At 37.9% G+C, this 24,208-nt stretch overlaps 2 protein-coding genes across 2 annotated transcripts in view; both read right to left on the bottom strand.

The window, feature by feature from the left end:
• Window positions 1-1,358: 1,358 nt before the first annotated feature.
• Window positions 1,359-8,123, bottom strand: LOC115927316. The gene is made up of 5 exons (XM_030993075.1): window positions 7,685-8,123; window positions 6,537-6,632; window positions 5,181-5,246; window positions 4,291-4,452; window positions 1,359-3,872 (listed from the first exon to the last, which is right to left on the bottom strand). Exons 1-5 carry the CDS (start codon window positions 7,983-7,985, stop codon window positions 3,250-3,252), a joined length of 1,248 nt encoding a protein of 415 aa, XP_030848935.1. The 5' UTR covers window positions 7,986-8,123; the 3' UTR covers window positions 1,359-3,249.
• Window positions 8,124-8,855: 732 nt separating this feature from the next.
• Window positions 8,856-24,208, bottom strand: part of LOC115927654 — a 41,768-nt gene continuing 26,415 nt past the window's right edge. The window contains exons 2-7 of the mRNA XM_030993785.1: window positions 19,415-19,573; window positions 17,050-17,194; window positions 15,253-15,342; window positions 14,013-14,390; window positions 13,359-13,469; window positions 8,856-9,115 (exon numbers count right to left, since the gene is read on the bottom strand). Coding sequence (XP_030849645.1) covers window positions 8,856-9,115; window positions 13,359-13,469; window positions 14,013-14,390; window positions 15,253-15,342; window positions 17,050-17,194; window positions 19,415-19,573 — 1,143 coding nt within the window. The remainder of the gene's footprint in view (window positions 9,116-13,358; window positions 13,470-14,012; window positions 14,391-15,252; window positions 15,343-17,049; window positions 17,195-19,414; window positions 19,574-24,208) is intronic.

Below are 24,208 nucleotides of genomic sequence, written 5' to 3'. Positions count from 1 at the left end.
GGAAGAACATCAGCTAACAAAATGTTCCCTAAAAAGCAGGGCTCTTCAAATGCCTTAATATTCTAAATATATGGCATGTAACATCATAAAAATCGGGACGGCTTTTTATGACAAATGTTCTGGTAGTCCCATATACATCTTTCTTTGTACAGTGCTTGTTACTTCACCAAGACTCGGCCTAATTTCTTATCACTTTGATGATTCCAGAACCTTGCAGTACACACCAATACTTATATGCTAGATGATCAACCTTTCCTGATCGATTCAACAACGTTACTTTAACAATGCAATCGCATGACCAGAACTCAACTTTATCTTTAATATCGGACATTAAATGAAATATATATGAGAAATATCGAGAGATAATAAGAATGCCCTATTCTAACCCTCTACACAGTTAAAAATTTAGTGAACATGTTGTTTAAAAGTTTAAACAACTGTTGATTAACGGGTGACCTGATCTAAGAGTTGTTTAAAATGTTAAGCAACTCGAGTTGTTTAAAGTTTAAACACTTAGTTGATCAACATTTTGAACAACTTGTTTAAAATCACAATTTAAACAACTGGTGTTGTTTAAAGACGGTTGTTTAAAACGGAGCTGTTGTTCAGTGGGGGTTGTTTACACCAACTGGGTTGTTTAAAGAAAGTTGTTTAAAAAGGAGCTGTTGTTCAGTGGGGGTTGTTTACACCAACTGGGTTGTTTAAAGAAAGTTGTTTAAAAAGGAGCTGTTGTTAAATAATAATAATAATATTGGATTCTTATATAGCGCACGTATCGACCTTGCAAGGTCCTCAAGGCGCTCCAACATTACCCGGCTATGCTAGGCTGCCATAGGACATTAGTTCCGCGGCGGGACTCGAACCGTGGACCTTGTGATCGACAGTCCGGCGACGTTTCCACTCATCCACGACACGTCTACAGCTTGGTTGGCCATGATTTGAAACAAATCTTTTAGCCAACGCGCACTTTACTGGCACGTGCCACATGACGTCATATGTAAACAACACTGTCTAAAAGCTCTCGTATAGTAAATAAAGCAGTCATTAAATTTTAAACAGCGAATGTTTAACAAAATTACTTTCGTTTCGAGCAACATTGTTTACAATTTGTTCAACTGTTGTTTAAGATAGTGTACAACTGTAAGTGAACATCACTTTTTTAAGCAGCGTTTTTACTGTGTATATCGTACCAAGTCTTCGCGAAAACGGAGAGCTTCTTTATAAAAACCTTAGGTAAGGGTTGCAATACACATTCTTTGCGTAGCATAACAAAGCAATAGAAAAACAATGTGCTAGTACCTGTTCATTTAGGAATATAACCATTATGAAATATAGTCATGTACAGGCAAGAAACGATATAAAATGTATAAAATTGTTATTGATACCAAGTATTTACAATGAGGCACTGCCTTAAAAAAAATATGGTTAAACGCTTCTTGCGTACACACAGACAAATAAAATTAAAAACAAACACTTATCAAAAAACATTTGTACTACAACGGAAATGATTGTACAAAAATACTATTTCAAGAGCTTCGGGACAACTGTGGATGCCGACATGACGAAACGTGTGCATATATGAATCAATTACAGAAATTTTACATGAAAGACTTTTCAAATACATTTCTTAGAGGTATCGTAGTTGAGTGGTTCAAGCACTTGACTTGAAATGCAAAGGTCATGGATTCGATCCCCTATGTGGCACTAATGTGCTTTGGCAAGGCATTAATCTACATTTGACACTACATACCATGAGAGAAAAGAAGACCTGGTAGGATGTCGAAAGCCTTTGTGCTAAATAGTTATTGCTATATGCCCGCACGGTGACCTTAAAGTAGGAATACTCCCCATGGAGTGGAGATGGTGCAAACTGTGCGTGAATGAATCCTACGACCGGGCTAGTATATCTGAAAAGTGCGTGGAGACGGAATTTCATTTTAAGCACTATATAAATCCAGATTATTATTATCTTAGTGGCATGTACACAAATCATAATACGTATAACAAATAAAAGTCCTGCCTGTAGATACCATTAATGACATGGTATTACATTTCACTTATCCTGTTAATAGTTTTCCATTTACCAATGATGTATCGGGGTGAAAATAAAGCAGCCACATCCGTTATTAACTTTATAGATTTCGTTTACAAGTTAAGGCTAGAATAAACTCTTCCGAATACACATTACACGGTTTAAAATCACGTGTAAAATATCATATATAAAACAATGTTATCAGCGTGATCAGTACAGTACTATAACCCAAACCAATCGGTCCTTGTACAATTCATCCCCAACATATTTTAAAGCTCTCCTTCTCTTTCTCTTTCTCTCTCTCTCTCTTTATGTCTCCATATAAATTTAGGTAAAACCTCAACATGAATGCAGCAGAGTTTGCATCTATTTTACCGGAATATACATCTCTAATGCTTGTTCTTGTTTAATAACCAACCCCATTCACAATCGCATTCATATTGGTACCACTTACAATTACGAAAAAAAGTGATATTCTTTTGAGAGACAACCAGGCAGCATTCTTAAATGGAATTATTATGATTACACTCTTATCTTTTGGTGGGATAAGAAATCGTTATATAGCCATATTGAACTTACGTCACAATTAAATATCCCACGGCGGAAGGGGCTATGATTATGATTTTGAATTCCCAAAAGCATGTAAAGTTGGATGGCGAGAAGTTCCTAGAGATATACTAGGCCTATTGGTGAGAATATATCATGGCATCATCATTCAATTGTCATTTTCTTTTTAATGAACAAACAAAAATCAAACGTGTGATACTTTAAAGCTAAGCTTATCTGACGACACTCTCTCAGCTGTTTGAATTGATTGTGTTGGGAAAAGATGACCAAACATACATATGTTACAAATCAAAAATACATGCATCTCAAAGGAGCCATCTTCAACTACTGGCGTTTTTCAAACAGGCCGAACACGTTTGGTAGCAAATATAAAAACCTGATTTGAGTCTGCAATGAACAAAGCTGTTAGGACTGCATAATATGCCTAAAATATGATGAAATGACAATTGGTCGAGTACAGCACTTTTACCAAGAGTATGGCATAGTTCGTTATCATGGTCTACTTCCACTACTGGGTCTTATGTACATATGAAATAGGAGCCTGCAAACTTGCAATTAATTGAAGGACTTGTTATTGCTTTGGGACAATCATAACTTTTTATTAGACAAGGACCTGGTGTTTATAAACCAATGCCGATTTTTTTTGTCTATCAATCGGAAGTTGCTGATTGGAGCTTGTAGTGAGCAAAGCTTGTAGGTGTGCCGTCAAGAGCTTGCGGACCTACCGTCATGATGACAATGCAATCGCTCAAGTATCTGCCCATAACAAGTTCTCTGAAACCCGGTTTACGATCATCAGATGAAGAAACTGATAGAAGTCTCTGAAAGTCATCATCATCCCCATTCAAGACTATGACATACTCGGTCATGGTGTTCTTGAAGTAGTCTTCAATGCGGCTTGGATTCAGCTTGAAATCGCGGCATACACGTCGAGATACTAAAGCGCCACCTACGGTTGTCCCAGGATCTATATCCGCAACTTTGAGGACGTAGAGAACATCCACGTTCCCCAGTGGACTCTCCGGATCCTTTTGCATGGCCCAATCGTAGCCGAGTTTCTCTGCTATCATTTGCCGGTCCTCGTGTAAGCCAGCCTCGATGAAAATACGGCTCGGAAACTCCTTGTCCTTCGTGCGATTGACAACTTCATCTAGCGTTGTTCCTTGGCCAATGTCAATGTTTTGTCGGTTAGTGATGACCCGCGGAATGACGGTCATGTTTCCGGTGACAAACCGGTGTAGGTATTCGTTTTTCAAGTGGTCTTTTATGAGTGCTAAATCGCAAAGAAGACATATGAAAGATAGGAAATAAATGTAACATTATCTACACAAATTATAAATGTCAACATAACAGTATATCTCTAAACCTTAAAGTATACTTTCAGGACGATTTTTTACCTTCAAACGATACATTTTTATTGTGGGCTCTTAAAGATCAACAAAGTATTGTTTCCAGGAATCTATGCAGGTACGTAAGGGAAAACATTAACAATTCATCAAAGAGACAATGGATGACTTAAATCATGTGTTAGACATGTGTCTTTCCATTGAGTGATATGGAAACAAAATGACACATCCATTATGCTAAATATCATGAAACGATGTCCCTCTCACATATGTTACGTCAAAGGCAACGCTATCGCTGACCTTGTCCTGCGTCAACAACATGCTCAACCGTCATTATAAACCTACCTATCCATATGGTATCTGCGATGTCAGTTTGGCCTATTTCATTAAGAGCCTGTGCTAGTTTTATCAGTCCAGCCGCATGGCCCGTGTCACGATCCGTCACACCATAATGGGCTAAGCTGTCCCACGTACCTTCAAGGACAGAGAAGTCTAGGCTGTGAAGTACTAGAAAGGATAAATAAAATAACGAAAAAACATTTCAATCAACTGTAGACGTGCTGTAGTCGAGTGGATACGTCGCTGGACAGTCGATCTCAAGACAGAGAAAGATAATAAGAGGAAGAAGAAAAGAAAATGTGTAAAAAGAAGCAGAAGGGGAACAAGATGCAGAAAAAGATGAAAAATTAGATAAAGAAGAAGACGAAGAACACGAAGAAGAACATGAAGAAGATGAAGAAGAAGAAGAAAAGAGAAGAAAGTAATCGAGAGGAAGAAAAGCGAAAGAAAAGAATAAAGTGAAAGAAATAAGAGAAAGAGAAAAACAGGAGAAGATGGTGGAGAAGAAGATGAAGAAGAAGAAGAAAGAGGAGAAAATGGAGAAGCAGAAAAAGAAGTAGAAGAAAAAGGGGGAGAAGATGAAAAAAGAAGGAAAAGAAGAACGTAAGGAAAAGAAGAAGAGAAGAAGGAAAGTGTGGATATAGTGGTGAAGGGGAAGAAGAAGGGGCAGAAGAAGAAAAAAGAAGTAGAAAAGGAGAAGGTAAAGATTAAGAAGAAAAAAAGAAAAAACTAAGAAGAGGAAGAAGACATGTGAATGAGAAGAAAAGGAAGGAGAAGAAGAAGAAAGGAGAAGAAAAACACAAATAAGAAAGTGAAGAAGATAATAACGAAGAAGAACAAGAAGATCAAAAAGAAGAGGAGAACAAGGAATAGAAAAGAGTAATTTCTTATTTCACCTGGTATTGTAGAAGTTCCCTGTCGCTTGTGAGGTGCACGCTTGACGGGATCTTTTTTAATGGGATCTACATAGATGTATGAACAAATAGGATACAACTGTGGTTGGAATACTAATTCAGATAATCTTTAATATTGCTTTCATCGATCAATAAAAGTTTCATTCATAATGCAGTACACATACAAAATAGTTTGGAATGAGTGCTGTACACCAACAGTTGTGCGACTGAACTCGTCGATTATCAGGACAGCTGGTTTTAGACAGGAGTTTGAAGAAATTTTCATGAAATATTAAAAGAAATAAAGTTTCACGACTATGTTGGACAACATTATATAGGGCAAATATTTACGAATGTTAGTGCTTTATGATATATTTGTTCCTTAAATGCAAAGGCTTAGGTGACAGTGTGGTTGACGCTTGGCGTCCGGAACCAACCTTGCCCCCCCCCCCACCCCCTCTTTGTTCCTATCCTACTTCTAGTTTAGATCACTTATGGTGGTGCCCAAGGAAGTAGATTGGAGCTTATTGACATTATACATTCTTCCCCTGTAGTTCTCGTAACTGCTGATGCTTAATAGCCACCCAAGGACGGGGGTGGGGGAGGGGTAAAGGGGCGCTGAGGAACAATCCCTCACCAAAATACGCATTTCCTCAAATATCAACCATCCCTTTATTGTTCGACTGTGCATTCTTCTTTCTTTGAAGAGTGTAGAGCTGCTGTGTAGTGCAGTGCATGACAATACTACATTCCATGGCTAAATAATCATGACAAATGGGGTATCACTTCAAAGGCCATTAAACACACATTTTAGAGATACTGAACATAGTGATGATTATGCCATTACAAGACATAATCAAGTTTCTAAAGAGGGTTTTAGATGGTAATGATATTTGTTCTGTTAAAGGCATCGTTTAACAATGTTAAATCTGAGATGCATGGCCCTACGTGTTACTATTGTCTGTGATATGATATTGAAGCCTTAACAAGATTGCGCTTCAAAATAATTATTAAGTGCCTCAAAAAATAAAAAAGATCTTTGAGTGACCGGTTTTACCATACTCATTTTCCCCATTAGACTGTAGTGTTATGAAAACCGTTTGGCAAACGCAATATTTGGTTTCGATTTCCAATCATAAATATCTTGATAATCAGACAGGCGATCTGCCTGTAAAAGTCATGGGGTGGTTCCCGACTTACCTAGCGGTTTATAATTATCATTGCAGCATGAGCTTAATCCAGGATTATGTTACAGAATCTGAGACAAAGTTACCCTATCCCTTTAAGAAAGAAACATAAAATGACAGATTTAATGTTTTCCTTATCGGATTTTGAACTCCGTTTGATAGAAACACTCACGTGGTCTAAGATGTACATCATCATTGACGTATGTGTGATCCCCTTCTAAATCCACTGGAGGCGGGGAAGCTTCAAGATCGCTCGGAATCCTTTCATCTACAGGAAAAGAGAACTGTATTTCATGATTCATACAGGTAATACATTCTGGTAATAAACGCTATTCGCAAGAAAGTCCGAAATTTATTTCGAACTTTACATCATGCGGACGTAATCAGGTAATTCTCCTGTGAAATAAATAATACGAGATATGTGTATACAAGGTCAGGTTGCAAGTAGCAGCTGTACTTTACTTTATCATATTTGGACTTTATTATAGAATAACCAACAATATTGGCACAAACATATCGTTGTTTGATGTTTTGCCTGATTTATCAGATATAGTGAAATCTCTGTCTGGTCGGTAACGAAAGGTACTTTGGACTAAATCAGTTACGTATCCAGACCTTTGCACCGGGAGGGACAATGCATATGAGGTTACGCTGATAGGGACTTTTAGATTTGCACGACGATAAAGTGAACTGCTACGTGTGACGTCCATATAAGGCACTATTATGTCCTTTTCAGGCACTGCCAGTGCCTCATAATGACGACACATGTAGCAGTCCACTATGTTGACATGCAAATCTAAAAGTCCCTAATGTCTCCAGAACGAGGGTCCATCCAAAATAAATGCTGAATGTCACTGTTCTACTATCGGCAGAATTTGTATATCTTTAGAAAATGTCTGCGTAACCATTTTTAAAATGGGATATGTAAGAGAAGGCAAATTAGTCCCCAAGTCTCGCCTTCGAATGCGCTGGTATTCTAAATGGTCCATGGGAGTGTTTCACAAAGACTAGGATCGACTTTAAGTTGGACTTAACTATGGCAGTCTGTTCATGTCACTGTTTGCTCTCAACATTTTTGAAGAAAAAAACGTCTTAGATATAACTCCAGTTTACAATTTAAGTAACTTATTTCTTCAATAATAAACTATCAACAACAACAAGTTATGTACATTTGTGACGTCTCTTGAAGGACCAATGGTGATAGCAACTAGCGGCATGAACGGCCTGTCATAGTTAAGTCCAACTTAAAAGTCGATCTTAGTCTTTGTGAAACACTCCCCAGGAGTGGTGATTGCTGCTCAACACATGGGTCACACTTACAGAGTGGTTCCTCTATAGCTGGTACATCTTCTTGTTTACATCCCAGGGGGTTCGCCTGTCCAGTCCGATGTATGACTCTTGCGTAGTCAGGGTCGCCAGCATCCTGTTCTGGGAGAGGGCGCGCTTTATCCTGCAAACCAACGGTGCGTGCGTGCGTACGTTGTCCAAACTTGGACTCTTGGCTGTCCTCAGAGGGTGCCGGTTGAGGGTAATTCACGTATCGTGGCGATGGGGAGGCTTGGGTAGCTGTAGCATCGGCTGGTCCTGGGAGTTTGGCTCTCGAGAATGGATGGTTCTTCATGAGTGCCTTTAAATCACAAGGAGCTGATGCCCGCTGCAGGTAAGTCCTTCTTTGTTCTGAGTTAAGCAAGGAAGAACGGCAAAACAGAAAACAAACAAAGAAAGCAAGACAGATATATAGATATATAGATCGATAGGAGAAGAAGAGGAAGAAGGAAGAGAAGAATAATATTAAGCAGTTAACGAAAAAGAAGTGGAAGAAGAAAAAGCAGCAGAAGAAGACAAAGAAGAAGAAGAAGAAGGAGAATAAGAAGATGAAGAAGATAAAGAAGAAGAAGATAATTAAGAAGGAGAAAAATAAAAGGAGACCCATTACGATACCAGTTGTAGCATTCATTTATTTATTCATGATTTCTTTCACCAGCGTAGTTTCATTCAGTTCTACTCGAAGCCAGTGGACCTGCTTTTCAAGAAAACCCTGCATAATACAATAACAGTATAACAACATAAGTATATACTGCAATAATTACAAATTGTACATACATGTGAAATATCAAATTAAACATAGGTCTAAAAAAAAAATTAAAAAATTAATTCATACAATATTTATTATCAATTATTTAAAATACAAAATAATACTGAATTATTACACTAACAAAACCACGTCTAAAAAACAAAAACAAAACAGAGAAAGAAAACTCCAGAACCACACTAAATAGCATAGAAAAACTAAAATAATTACAGAAGGAATAGAGTGCAGTAGGCCTATTATGTTCATTTATCAGTCTTAAATTTACTTATTCGGAGAATCATGACAATTGTTCATTAATAATTGGTGACTCGGAGGGATCGATCAATACAAACTTGATAAATAAGATTATATTACCTTCTATTGCTAATGGATTAACCTTAGATTAAAGCACATTAAGATTTAATCAATAATTATAATTAGGATACATCTAAATTGGTGGAAATGTAACCAACCTTCCCTTTCGGTTTCTCTCAGCTCTCCTCGCCGGAGTTGGTGGGCTAATAAAGCGGCACCCACCGACCCCAAAATCTCAGCCAAATCGGAAAGGTCATCCATGCAGGGACTGTGCTTTGATTTCCAAACAAAAAGCATATGTTCGAATATCGAGCGGCTATTCTTGCCTTGGATTCGGAGATCACTCATCTCAGGCTCTGTTACACCTAGGAAAATGATGGTTGAAATATTGGTAAATTACTTTTACTGCGACGTTTATACTATTTGTTGTGCTACTGTTCTTTTAACTATTATTACTACTACTACTACTACTACTACTACTACCACCACTACTACTACTACTACTACTACTACTACTACTGCGAATACAACTAGAACTAGAACTACAGCTATAATGTACCACTGCTGCTGCTACTACTAGTAATGTTACTATTACCGTTGTCACTACTATTATTACTACTACTACTACTTATACCACTACTTCTACTGCTGCTGCTAATACTAGTGCTACTCGAACTAATACAACTACTACCATTATCTTCTATATTATTCTATGTTATTGTATTAATTTGATGGTTATGATTAGTAAAGTTAGTAATAGTAGTATTTGTTGTAGTAGTAGTAGTAGTAGTAATAATAATAATAATAATAACTAGAATTTAAATCGTCACGAGGACGATTAAGGTGGTCTGTCTTCAAGTCTTATGATAGATTATAATATTTACTTTATTGAGAAAGGGAGAAGTTATATAGACATGTAAACAATGATCATCATCATGATGATGATAATGATGATCTTGATAGTAATGGTGATGACGATGATGATGATGATGATCATGATGATGTTGATGATTATCATCAACAGACCATGATGACATCAGACTGACAAAAATGAGAGAACATTTAGATAGTATATAGTCACAGCTACAACATACTCAAAAATCAACAAAAATCAAGCCGAAATAACGGCGATATTGCTCGCAAAAGACAAGATTTTGTAGAATCCAGATTTGAGAAAAAGTCATCTCCCATAAGGATTGCACGCAAAAAGTAATGGATCAAGTGATAATAGGGTAATAATAAAGTAAATATGGTTGTTTATTACATTATTTACGATTGTACGTGTTTTAATATTGAAAGGAGATGGTACAGTGAAAGGTCAAAAAGAAAAAAAAGTGAAGAAAACAAATTGTTGGAGACGCCCGGACTCGAACCAGGGACCTCGAGGTCGGAAGTCAAGTGCGTTACGGATATACCAAAACATTTCCCATAGAGATTACACGTAAACGGGAAATGGAATTCTCAAATCCCACTTTGGAAGTGAAATATGAGCATGATCCCGGCATCTGAATGAAAAATAAAGGGCACACTTATGATAGCTTATTGTCTCAGCTACAACATACTCAAAGCTCAGCGTAAATAAAGATAAAACGACGGAGATATTGCTCGCAAAAGACGAGAATGTAGAATCCAGTTTTGAGAAAAAGTCATGTCACATAGAGAATACACGCAAAATGTGAAAAATTGACATGCCACCTTTAATCGCAAAAATACGCCATGATACCTTTGTCAAAATGAAATATTGTGTCGACTGCATTTGTAGAGAATTGTCTAAGCTAGATCATATCAAAATTTGGAAGAAAATTGATCATTGTTTACAGAGATACAGTCAATTTTCCAGAAATATGCTGACGTCATAATATGCAAATTGAAATTTTGAGTTTGGAGGCCATTATGATGACGTCATTAGTTAATAAAGGGTCAAATGAGACATGAAATCATACCTCCAACTCATAATCTATTGAAATATGAAAGAAATTGTGGGTTATCTATCAATTCTGAAGAGTTAAAATGAATTTTGTATAGGCATGTTTTTGCCCATGTATTGTGGATACAGATAGCGCAGGTCGGCGCGTGCGTTCAACTTTGACAGCCGCTAATTGCAGTATTACTGGTCGCAAAAAGGTAAACAAGGTATCAAAATGCTTGGAAAAATGTAATAAATATGATAACAGAAAAAATTTGGCGATTCTATGTTGCAAAATGCCAGGACGCGCGCGCATAATTACGCGCGCGCAAATTTTGAAAATGCTTAAAATGGCCTGAAACGTATGCAAAATTAATTTAGAACGAATTTGACCATTTTAAAATTTTAATGCGCGCGTACGTGTGCGTCGAGGTGCGTGCGCGGAATTTTTTGACATTTTTCGTTGACCTTCGACCTAAAGTTGATGTATACCAAATATGGTTGATTTTTGATGACTTGTTATCGAGATATGATAATGACCTGATTTTTACAAAATGGCGCCTGGATGACGTCACGATGACCCCATGAACTTGAAAAAGTTAATTAGACTTGAAATCATAGGGCTTGATGACTGACAGAAATTCAAAGGAAATTGACCATGTCGATTTCGAGTAAACGTGTGCACAAAAAAGTGTACGGAAGAAATAAAATAAAGAAATAAAGAAAGAATAAAGAAAGAACATTCTAGCGAAATCAATAGGTGATCTGTCATCGACAGACCACCTAATAATAACAATAATAATAATTATTATATACCTCACTTAAGTAATCCAGCAATCTGATTGGTCGAAATTGCATTCATAAACTTTAACTGTTCCCGAAAATTCCCGGTAACCATGGTTAAAAAACAGTTCAAAATCCCAATAACCATGGTTATTGGGAAAATAGTTCAGTCTCCATGGTTACCCCATAGGTTTACATGTTAAAAAATGGTCTGAGCGATAGAGGATACCGTACGTGTGCGAAGCATTGGTCGGTAATTTCAATACAATTGAATCTCGATCGATCTTACCGACAATTTTATCTTGCATTGTTGACATGAAGACGAAAATAAACTTCCAAAAACAAAAAACAACATCTGCCGATAGATCTTGATCTAAGTTCGTGCCAATATGCATTGCAAAAGTAAAAGAAGGGCCCGTTTAATGGAGCAGCCGCGAAGCTTCCACCACGCGAAGCCGTTTTCAATTCATTTTAATGTATATATTAAAGAAAACTACTAACCACGATGACAGAGCGCGCTGGCCGAACGGTTTGATCACCTTTGGTACGCAAGAGTTTGAATCCCATCTTCGATAAAAGTTTTTTTTTTCTTTCTTTTTTTTTTCTTTTTTTTCGGCATATAAAAGTATTAATGACTGCTTTAATATTCGAGATAGATCTTGATCTAAGTTCGTGCCAATATGCATTGCAAAAGTAAAAGAAGGGCCCTTTTAATGGAGCAGCCGCGAAGCTTCCACCACGCGAAACCGTTTTCAATTCATTTTAATGTATATAAAAAAAAAAACTACTACCCATGATGACAGAGCGCGCTGGCCGAACGGTTTGAGGCGCTGACTCTAATATCATCACCTTTGGTACGCAAGAGTTCGAATCCCATCTCCGACAAAAGTTTTTTTTTTTTTTCTTCTTTTTTTTCCTTTTTTTTTCGGCATATAAAAGTATTAATGACTGCTTTAATATTCGAGAAATAGTTGTTTTTATACGCTCTCGGGAAGGTTACAATTGGGCTATTCCCCTCGGCACGCCTCGGGTAATAGCACAATTCTAACCTTCCCTTGGGCGTATAAAAACAACTATTTCTCTCAAAGCAGTCATTAATACTATATTATTATTATTAATAACGTTAATGCTAATAATATTGAAGATAATGGTAATAGTAGTAGCTGAAGTATAGTTATTATCACTTTCATAATTTAACACTCTTATTTGGAAAGAATTGTACCTAATATCGGGTAAATTTTAACGTTCATATAGTGTATTTATGTTCATTAATGTTACAATGTTATTATTATTATCATTATCGTTACCATTATCATTATAACTACTATTACTATTATTCAATTATTGTTATCATAACAATTATTATTTTCTTTATCATTACGAGTATCAATCTCTTTATTTTTATTATCGAGGGTAAATCGAATTTACCAAGTTTTGAATCAACTATAGAGTGAGCATACTAGCATCTAATTATTCAATGATTATTATAATTATCACTTCGAGTCTGCTTCTTGTTATTATTTGCATCATGGGTAAATCGAACTCACCAAGTTTTAAACCAAGTAGAGTGAGCATTTTAGCATCCATTGTTTTACTAGTTATCATTACGGTTATGAGTATGATTCTTGTTATTATCCTCATGGGTAAATTGAACTTACCCAGTTTGAAACCTAGTAGAGTGAGCATATTAGCATCCATTGTTTTACTAGTTATCATTACGATTATGAGTATGATTCTAGTTATTATCCTCATGGGTAAATTAAACTTACCCAGTTTGAAACCTAGTAGTCTAAGAGTGGGCATACTAGCATTCAATTCCTTAATGGTTATTAACATTATCACTATGGGTATGATTCTTGTTATCATTATGAATATGAGTATGATTATTGATACTATTACCATGGGTAAATTGAACTTACCAAGTTTTAAGCCAAGTAGAGTAAGCATCTTAGCATCCAATTGTTTGGCTAGTCGGACGATCTCAAGGTTATTGACTCGTAAAGGTGCCGCATTGGAAGATGCCGAGCTTGCTGTAAGAAAACATTACCCCAAGCATTAATTAATTGCTCATTTATTTCTTAATAGATAATATAAATCGTAATAACACTAAAAGCTTGGTGTTGTATAGCGCTCATGTCTCTCTGATTTCATTCTCCCCTGGTGCTACACAATTATTACCCCAGCTTTAGCATAGCTGCCATTTATGACGCTCTGGTATTTCAAGGAATTCATGCCAGGTACCCATTTACCTCACCTGGGTCGAGCGTGGCAAATGCAGATTAAGGTGTATGATTAGTATTTATTTATTGCAACCAAAAAGTTGAGGTTTGATTTCAAATAAACTTAATGTCTTGCCAAAGGACATTAATGTCGCGATGGTACTCGAACCACGAACCATGTGATCCACATTCTGGTACCGTATCCATCCGAAAATTAAAAAGGATCATGATTTCATTTTTGTGTGCACAATTTCGATTTCAAGAGATTTCGCGCCTCATATACCTAATTATTATTATCATCATTATCATTATTGTTATCATTATTATTATCATTATATTGGAAATTGTACAAACCTTCATCACGAAACAATTGGATGACCCGTCCAAACTCTTCTTCAGAGAATGAAGTTTGAAGATAAATTGCAGACTCCTCGATATCAAAGGAAACATATTTGCATATGATCCGCTTAAGGTCTTCTCTGAAGTGAATCTGTTGTGACATCAGCCGCGTTCGTAGTTCCTTGACGCCATCTTCATCGATAGCAGCCACGGTGACCTTAATACTACTTCCGGGTCCACTCTGAAGCTGCATCCGGATGAGCCGAAGCCCGAGAGCATGTATACAAGCACACAACTTATCGGCGAATTCGCAGGGCATAGAAAGATTTGCCAGTATGAGTGAAGGATGTACCAGCCCCTCTCTCGACTCCATTGAAACATTGAATGATAGCTCTGTAGAAGAAATGGACAGAAATTATGCCAGTGAGTAAGACAGGGAAATAATTATTACCGAAATATAGATAGGCATGGACTAGACATATCTTTTTTCTTTTAAAGCATATTTCCATTTGATTTGATTTGTGAAGTTCGCATATACATAACAACTCAATAGAATAGCACTAAAGACAATATACAAAATATACACTGTCTTGAGAGGTTCTGGTTAAAAATATGCGCAAGAAGTGACTCCAATATTATTTTTTTGCTGAGGGGTCCATAGTTTTAACCAGTACCTCAAAAAGAAGGCATGGTATATTTTTTTTATATCCTGCAACAAAATTAGAAAATTTCAAATTTTAGAAATCACAATTTTTATTAAAAGAGAATTTTTAAAAAAATATAAAAAAAATACAAAAATGTCAACTCCCAAATAGTACTTTTTCAGAGTAACCTTAACATAGTTGAAAATTTCTGGTCATGTGACGAGCTCTCAACCAATCAAAATCCAATAAGTTTTGATGCAGGTCCTTGCAGGATATAATAAAGGATATATAGAGCACAAGAAAATCAACATTAACTTGACAGGACGGCCCATTAGACTGAGCGAGCTTATTAATAATGATGCCCTTTTTACGGAATCAGTATTTAACATGTAATTGTAAATTATTTACAAATTTAGAATATTTCCTGTGATGTTTAATATTAAAAGTATACATTTCTTCTAATTTAATCACCTATCCTTTTTTGTATTCAATTTACCTGATATTATATCACTGTAGTTAAGAGAATATAAGATATGTTAATAGAATAAATGTGTTTAAGATTTGAAATGAAAATAATGATGGATTCTAACAAAATATTTTAAAAAGCTTACCTCTTTCTTTCTGACAACTTCGAAGCTCATACTCGAATTGTCTTGATGAGTCACTGACTTTAATATGATCAGGTGGTACAAAGCAGACTTCTGAGTACATATAAGAGATACGATGAAAACATGGGAGTTCTTTAAATTAGGCTATTTCATAATAATGACAAGGGGCTATACAATAACAATAATGACTGCTTCGTAAAAAAGAAAAGAAATCTTTACAAATTAATCAACTAAAGTCGTATTGTGACAACTATTCCCCGGAAAATTAACCCCGAGGGCAATTTAACCACTCCTGAAAATAATTCCTCTAGGACAATCAGAAACCCGACCCCCAGGACAACCAAGGACAACCACCCCGAGGACAATTACCCCCCCCCCCCCCGTAAATCACCCCACGTTAGTTAAAGGGGAAGTCGAGTCTGATAATCAATTGGTTTAAAATAAAAGCAGAAGTGTTCGAGGGGGGGGGGGGGGGTGGTAATTGTCCTAGCAAGTAATTTTCCGGGAGTTATTGACCTCGGGAGGTGATTGACATCGGGTGGGGAGGGGGGGGGGTGACTGTCCTTGGGGAGTAATTAACAAATTATCTACTGATAAAACTCATAATCGCAAATAAAATGTCTCACTTCAAAACTAAATGTTTCAGCATATTCTTGAAGGACTTTAACTCTTATCGTGCCACAGGGCTAATCCCCACTGTGCCAGGTTGTTTTGGAGATCTGATTAACGCGATGGTTCTAAGAATGGCGAGTGCAAAACACACAGCACAGCCCAATGAGCATGAACAATAACTGCTACTATGAATGCGCCCTTGCACGCACATGGCACTCAATAGGTAGCGTGCATGCAGCCTCATGGCAGGCTATGGGTTAAGGATAATCATTCTCCACTACATTTAGTCGAGAATAGTTAATGTTTTGCATATACAATTTAAAAGAATAAAGCGTCATTTTTTACATCTGGGAAATCAAATAAAAAAAATATTGTTATTCAAATTCACATCATTGTTGAGAAGAGAGCTATGGATGTCGTTGATAGATTGATACGTAAACGGGCAGTCCCAAAACTAGTTTAAAATACTTTCAACAATGGATAACCAAAATGTACATAAATAAGAATAAGTCAAGTATGAAGACATTTGTTGACCCCAAGTATTCGGTGAAAAATACTGAACTGAAAATAACGGTGCTTTGTAGAAAGTCAATATTTGAAAGGGATAGTACATTTTCCTTCGATTCATACTTCTTGACGTTTCTCTTTCTCATTGTTTACTACTCTTTAAATTAATATTCAAAAGACATCCTTTATAGAAACTTCCAAAAGAAAAATCGATTAGACCATATAATGATTGTAGAATGTTTCGTTCTTGCTCGACATGCGAATATATTAACCATCGTATGTCTTGGTGGAGCAACGGGCAAATTGATTCCGTTATTATACATATTATGCATGTTCATGTATATCTAATATCGGTACAAACATAGCACGGTCCAGGGAAATCAGTGTCTTCCCGCGAGGATCGAATCCACGTCCCCCGAATGTCGAGTCAAGTATTAAAACCACTCGACAATGAAACCTGTAAGTGTAGCCCTGAAACAAACTAGGTGTACTGCCTTATCATATATCAAACTGTAGATAAGGTTTAAAGACACATATATAGTAGTGGGCTATCATGTGGAATTCGATACCATTCAACCTTTGGACTTAGTAAAAATGCGCATGGCGAATTTTATTGCAATTCGTAAAATATAAACATTAATGTCTGAACGATACTTTCAAAGAGGCATATGTTTTGCTAACCTGTGTTGATAAGGGAGTACGCCAGGTCGATCTTGTCTATTGCTTTGAACTGATCGGCTACAAACTTCCTGGCGTCTGGTTTGGTGAAGGTAGGATGGATGCCAAGCCAAGTGGCCAGCATATTAAAAATACCATTCTGAATGTTCTGTAGCGTTTGTATGATAAGGAAAATAGAGAGCGGGGAGGAAATGGGAGCGTTAGTGTTTGTGAGACGTAGGGAGGGGTAAAGAGAGCGGAAGGGCCAGTGTTTGAGAGACGTAGAGAGGGGTAAAGTGAGCGGAAGCGTCAGTGTTTGAGAGACGTAGAGAGGGGTAAGAGAGCGGAAGTGTCAGTGTTTGAGAGACGTAGAGAGGGGTAAAGGGAGCGGAATCGTCAGGGTTTGATAGACGTAGGGAGGGGTAAAGAGAGTGGAAGGTTAGTGTTTAAGAGACGTAGAGAGGGGTAAGGGGAGCGGAAGCGTCAGTGTTTGAGAGACGTAGAGAGGAGTAAAGGGAGCGGAATCGTCAGGGTTTGATAGACGTAGGGAGGGTTAAAGAGAGCGGAAGCGTCAGTGTTTGAGAGACGTAGAGAGGGGTAAAGAGAGCGGAAGCGTTAGTGTTTGAGATACGTAGGGAGGGGGTAAAGAGAGCGGAACTTCAGTGTTTGAGAGACGTAGAGAGGGGTAAAGAAAGCGAAAGCGTTAGTGTTTGAGAGACGTAGGGAGGGGTAAAGAGAGCGGAAGGGATAGTGTTTGAGAGACGTAGAGAGGGGTAAAGAGAGCGGAAGCAATGGTGTTTGAGAGACGTAGAGATGGGTCAAGAGAACGGACTCGTCAATGTTTGAGAGACGTAGAGAGCGGTAAAGAGAGCGGAAGCGTTAGTGTTTGAGAGACGTAGGGAGGGATAAAGAGAGCGAAAGCGTCAGTCTTTGAGAGACGTAGAGAGGAGTAAAGGGAGCGGAATCGTCAGGGTTTGAGAGACGTAGAGAGGGGTAAAGAAAGCGAAAGCGTCAGTGTTTGAGAGACGCAGAGAGGGGTAAAGAGAGTGAAAGCGTCAGTGTTTGAGAGACGTAGAGAGAGGTAAAGAGAGCGGAAGCGTTAGTGTTTGAGAGACGTAGGGAGGGGTAAAGAGAGCGAAAGCGTCAGTGTTTGAGAGACGTAGAGAGGGGTAAAGAGAGTGGAAGCGTTAGTGTTTGAGAGACGTAGAGAGGGGTAAAGAGAGCGGAAGCGTCAGTGTTTGAGAGACGTAGAGAGGGGTAAAGAACGCGGAAGCGTCAGTGTTTGAGAGACGTAGAGAGGTGGTTAAGAGAGCGGAAGCGTCAGTGTTTGAGAGACGTAGAGAGGGGTAAAGAGAGCGGGAGCGTCAGTGTTTGAGAGACGAAGAGAGGGGCAAAGAAATCGGAAGCGCCAGTTTTTTAGAGACGTAGAGAGGGGTAAGGAAATAAAAGCGTCAGTGTTTGGAAATTGAAGTAGATGGGGTTGCAGAAAACGGCTGTTGTTGCGAGATGCAAGCATTACATTTAATTGTGTTACTGCTTATTTGTTTATTGATCTATCTTTATATCTTTATCAATAAATAATTTGTTCAAATCCATTTATTGTCTTAGTCCAATATTATACAACAAGATTATAGGTGTGAAACGGCACTACACAGTTGCTTCACCACTTGTGCGAGTTTACAAGGCCCTGGCAATGCATCGTACACGCCTGCCTAAAAATCTGGTATTTCTGTATGAACTCGTAAATGAGCCACTCTAACCAAAACGGGCTAAGAAATGGGGGGGGGGGGGGAAGACATGGAGAATAATTTTTGACGGAGATTCCGGACATGGAAATGATTTTTCCAAGAAATCATCAATAATTCTGGAATCTAGCTTTAAACATTACGACTCAGAACGCTCAGAAAAAACACGCAGTATCGGAGCTGTATTGCGCAACTGTTTATGACGTCGCTGTAGGAGCATCTCCGAAGAAAAGGAGGCATTCATACATGTCTTTAAAAAGGCAATTTATGATATTAATTGGAAGCAGAAAAAAACATTTATCCGAAAAAAATATGCACTTGATAATCCCAGTACGTTTTATTTATGAATTACAATGAGATTGTAAGATCCTTAGTTGTAGGGCAAATCGGACATGCCGGCAATGACGTCAAATGCGTCATCAAGGCCACGTAACCGTATTATATATTTTCGAGGGGCATAGCCCAGCAAGCGTGAGAACTGTGACAAATGGATGGTTATCATCATTTTTTGGTCAATACAGAGATTTTCAGAAGAATCAGAGGCTGGAATATTAATAAGTAGAGGTGTATTCATGTTTTAAATGGCTATGTTAGTTGGGTTAGAGTGGCCCTTTAATGTTTGTTTCAACATATTTCAAGCTTACCCCTTTATGTTCTTCCTTCCACTGCTCTATCTTGTTATACGGGAATCCCAGACGGACTCCAAGGGTTACCCAATCATTGGGACTGACCTTCTCTGCCAACTGGTAAAGTTGGGTTTGGGTTAGCTCCATTGTACCCGCCATCGTTTGGATCATGAATATCTGTTACGACAAAGATTGTATGATAATAAGGAGTTTTCGCAAGCTCAACGCGGACGGAGAATCTGCGATTCATGTGCAAAATCGAGAAGCTACTATGGGTGCGTTCAAGCAATTTTTCGAAGCTAGAATCACAAACATGAATCACAAATCAAAACGCCGTTACAAAACAAGGTCACTACGGAAAGCGTTCAAGCGATTTTCCATTAACGCTGATTCTAGCTCATTTCGAGCCCAGCCACTGCGCATCACACTGCGCAGTTTGGCCCAGGAAGTATAGGTCAACTTCGGCGCGCGCTTTCTGGAATTGTTTAAGGTCAAGGGTGTCGATTTGTATCCGTGGTTGGGGGGATGATAGGTGCCAAAATACTTTCGGCAATGGATCAAAGCAATCAAGAGGTAGAAGCGTGTGGCAAGTTGCACCCCCCCCCCCCAAGCGCGTAGCCAGGATTTCATTCTAGGGGGCGGTAGTGAGCACGCGAACCGCGGTCCCTAGGGGGTTGCGTGCAGGGAGGGGGAGTCCCCCCCCCCCCCGCGAAGCGCGGAAGCTCTGATGTTTCATTAGATGATTAAAGAAAGAAGACGATCACCATTCTCGACTCTTAATCCTTGTTTGAATCAAGTTCCCCTTCCTCCGCGCGTAGCGCGGAAGCTCTGACGTTTCATTAGATTATTAAAGACAGAAGACGATTCGATGTACCATTCTCAACTCTTAATCCTTGCTTGAATCAAAGTTCCCCTTCCTCCGCGCATAGCGCGAAAGCTCTGACGTTACATCAGATTATTATAGAAAGAAGACGATTCGATGTACCATTTTCGACTCTTAATTCTTAATGTTTGAATCAAGTTCCCCTTCCCCTTCTGACGTTTCAATTGATTATTTAAGAAAGAAGACGATCCTATGTACCATTCTCGTTTCTTAATCTTTGTCTGAATTCATTTTCGCCCATTCCTACGCGAAGCGCGGAAGTTTTCACATTAGAGAAAGAAGACGATTTGTTGTATCGTGTCCTTCATGAATTCAGTTTCTCCCCTATCGCGCGAAGCGCGGAAGCTTTGACGTTTCACTAAATTATAAGAGAAAGAAGTCGATTCGTTGGACCGTTCTCGACTCTTAATCCTTGTTTGAATCGAGTTCCCCTTCCTCCGCACGTAGCGCGGAAGCTCTGACGTTTCATCAGATTATTAAAGAAAGAAGACGATTCGATGTACCATTCTCGACTCTTAATCCTTAATGTTTGAATCAAATTTCCCCCCCCCCCTTCCCCGCGCGTAGCGCGGAAGCTCTGATGTTTCATTAGATGATTAAAGAAAGAAGACGATCCTATGTACCATTCTCGACTCTTAATCCGTGTCTGAATTCATTTTCGCCCATTCTTGCGCGAAGCGCGGAAGCTTTCACATTAGTGAAAGAAGACGATTTGTTGTATCGTGTCCTTCATGAACTCAGTTTTCCCCCTACCTAAGCTTTAACGTTTCAATAAATTCTTACTCTTAATCCTTGTCTGTATTCATTTTCGCCCATTCCGCGTTTAGCGCGGAAGCTTTCACGTTTCATTAAATTATTCGTAAAAGAAGACGCTTCGTTGTATCGTGTACTTTGACGTTTCATTTGATTATTACGCTTAATCCACGTCTGAATTCAGTTTCCCCACTGAAAATAATTTGTGTGACAAATAAGTTGTGACATAATAATATTTCTCCAAAAATGAAAAATCTTTTAGGAAATATCAGGAAATAAAATGAGCGAAAAAAACAAAAAATAAAGATACAATGACGTGAATTTTAAAAAAGGTGAACGGAAACAACATAACAACTAGAGAACTATTTTATAAGTCATACTCATGTCCGAAAATCTTTCTCCTTGTCTCTGATCTCATCACGAAATCGTCACAGAGTTCATCTATGTTTACACTGTCCAGGATTGTCTGATGTGCATTGCAGATTGCTATTTTTGCGCTTCGCGCTTAACATTTAGCTCGTTGCTTTTTGACGCTGCGTCTTTGCATTTGGCGCACTGCAATTCTATGATGCTGTTGATTGAACAAATTGAAAAAATTCATCAATTCCTGATGAAACCGTAATAACTATGAGCGAGAATTCAATTTATTCTTGTCTCATATACGGTTGTCTTATTTACTTCGTATAAAAAGAGATAGCAAAATGTGCATATTGATGGTCATCTTGCGAGTAATAACCATTAACTACTCTCATCGGGCTCTCATCCTTAATTTTTCTCTTCATTTTTTTTTTTTTTTTATGGTGAATTATTGGGGGGGGGGGGGGGTGATTGTACAGGCCATCCCCCCACCTGAAATATTGGGGGGGGGGTATATCCCCCCCCCCCATCCCCCCGGGATCGACACCCATGTTTAAGGCCGACTGTCGACTGCTGTTTTGAGCATAAATCGCAATAATAAAACAAAGAATGAGAAGGTGATAGAAGGAAGAACATAAGGAAAGACAGAAAGAGAAAGTCGATAGAATGATTAAAACAAAGAATAACATAAGAGAACGTGAATGTGATATAAGGAAGGAACAATGAATAACATAAGGAATGACAGAAAGAGAAACTGGTAGAATGATTAAAACAAAGAATTACATACGAAAAGGTGATAGAATTATAAAAAACAAATAATAACATAAGAAAAGGTGATAGAAGGTAAAACAAAGAATAACATAGAAGGAAAAAACAAAGAATAGAAGGAAGAAACAAAGAATAACAAAAGAGAAAGTGATATAATTATAAAAACAAATAATAACATAAGAAAAGGTGATAGAAGGTAAAACAAAGAATAACATATAAGGACGAAACAAAGAATAACATAAGGAAAGACAGAAAGAGAAAATGATAGAAGGAAAACAAGGAATACCATAACGGAACAGGCCACGATAAAGAGCATGGTATAGTGAACGCAAATTGCATGAAAAGCAGGCGCGAGGTTTTTGCCCAAAATGGGACAGGCCACGAAAATGACGCCATGGAATCATAATTGAAAACTCCGTTCGTTCAATCGAATTTTAGCGACCGTCATTCTGCAGAATCATGATACAAAACGCATCTTTTTCAGCGTTTCATGTTTGTGTTTTTAAACACGTTTATTTTTACGACCGACGAAAAAATCGCTTGAACGGAACGTGTTTTAAACTAAACGGGTGGTATTCCGGTAGCGCGTACTAAGTTAGTCCACACTTTTATGGAGTGCCAGTTGCCAACTCATTTACCCTGTACAGATTATATTAATCCTTCAATGAAAAATGTCAAAAAAAATAATTTTGCAATGAAATGGGAAGAAAAAGATAATATGAGTATGAACTGAATTTCAACAATGTCTTTGATAGATTATCTTTGTCATGAATATTGAAGGAGGAAGACGAAACCTAGCATTCCATAGAAGTGTGAACTAAAATTCTTGTTAAGTCTGGACTTAGTCCTGGCTTAACTTATGAAAATACCACCCAATGTCTGTAAATATCGTGATTCTAGGGTGAAAAAGTGTCGATTAAGCGCACCCATACCGCTGAGGTATTGATATCCAGAGCGGTTTTTGGCCAAATCTACGGACGTTCTCAATGACGACCCAAGTGAGTCAATAGCCAATCAGCGGGCTTGCACCAAATTGTACCAGAAACATAAACAAATCTAGTATAATTATAGAAATATCGGATCAATAGACACAATTAAGCGGTTTTGGTATAGACAAACATTCTGAGGTGATACTGTTGCATTGTAAACTTCAGGGAAACGAAAGAGTCGACAGTTTAGCTAATCAAGCTACTATCAGAGAACATATAGATGTAACTGTAACATGGAATAGATTTGGATTAACTAATTACATAATCAGTGGGAAACAATAGAAGAGAATGATTCCTATTTCAGATCCATCCGTATACATATCGAGACTTATCTGGATTTTGTTAAAATGATGAAGATTATTGAATCAATCGAGTTATAACTATATTTGCCAAGGTGATGTAAAGAGCAAATTGTATTAAATTTGTTTTACATTATTATATACAGGCGTATACGACAATGTTTATTTTGTATTTATATTGTTTCATGCTCGCCTTCTCTCTCTCTCTCTCTCTCACACTCTCTTTTTTTTCTCTCTCTCTCTTTCTTTTTCTCTCTCTCTATCTCTCTCTCTCTCTCTCGTAGAGGAAGGAAGACACATGTATAGTTTAGCACTGCACAGTTATCCTTTAGTAATACTCGCACCCTGTTTACGGTCGACACCTAAATCATTGCCCATACCATCGATAAAATGGTCACAACCAACGAAAGGAAGCTGTGAAACTCAGTGGCAATCATTGGAGGAGCAATATTGATGACAAATGAAACACTTAAATGACTGAATCAATATTTGAGCCAGAGAAAAACAAACGGTGCAATCTAGTTATAATTCATGATTATGATGTACTAAAAGGAACAGTATAGCCAGGCGGAAATAATCTTTTTAGCCGGATTGGAAAGCCTCAAAGGTATTTCAAAAGTTATGAATTTGGTTCAAATTAAGATATTGGAAGCATATGCGATCCTGTAATATTCACAGGTCGTTGTTGCGGTTGAAATCGAGTCTAAAGTTATGAAATTGTAAATGATATACTCTTTATGTTGTATAGCTCCCTCTCAAGATC

This window comes from Strongylocentrotus purpuratus, unplaced genomic scaffold (assembly GCF_000002235.5).
Source record: "Strongylocentrotus purpuratus isolate Spur 01 unplaced genomic scaffold, Spur_5.0 spur5_scaffold_20, whole genome shotgun sequence".
Lineage (NCBI taxonomy): Eukaryota > Metazoa > Echinodermata > Echinoidea > Camarodonta > Strongylocentrotidae > Strongylocentrotus > Strongylocentrotus purpuratus.
Note: the sequence above shows the minus strand (reverse complement) of the source record. Positions and strands in the feature narration are given on the sequence as shown.

What these genes read in the sequence shown, in the direction of transcription:
- LOC115927316 (XM_030993075.1), bottom strand. Translation starts at nt 7,985, where the DNA reads ATGAAGAACCATCCATTCTCGAGAGCCAAACTCCCAGGACCAGCCGAT. An exon ending in AGCTATAGAGGAACCACTCT is followed by an intron (nt 6,633 to 7,684) that starts GTAAGTGTGACC and finishes CTTTTCCTGTAG; the next exon opens with ATGAAAGGATTCCGAGCGAT. An exon ending in CGCAGATACCATATGGATAG is followed by an intron (nt 3,873 to 4,290) that starts GTAGGTTTATAA and finishes TTTGCGATTTAG; the next exon opens with CACTCATAAAAGACCACTTG.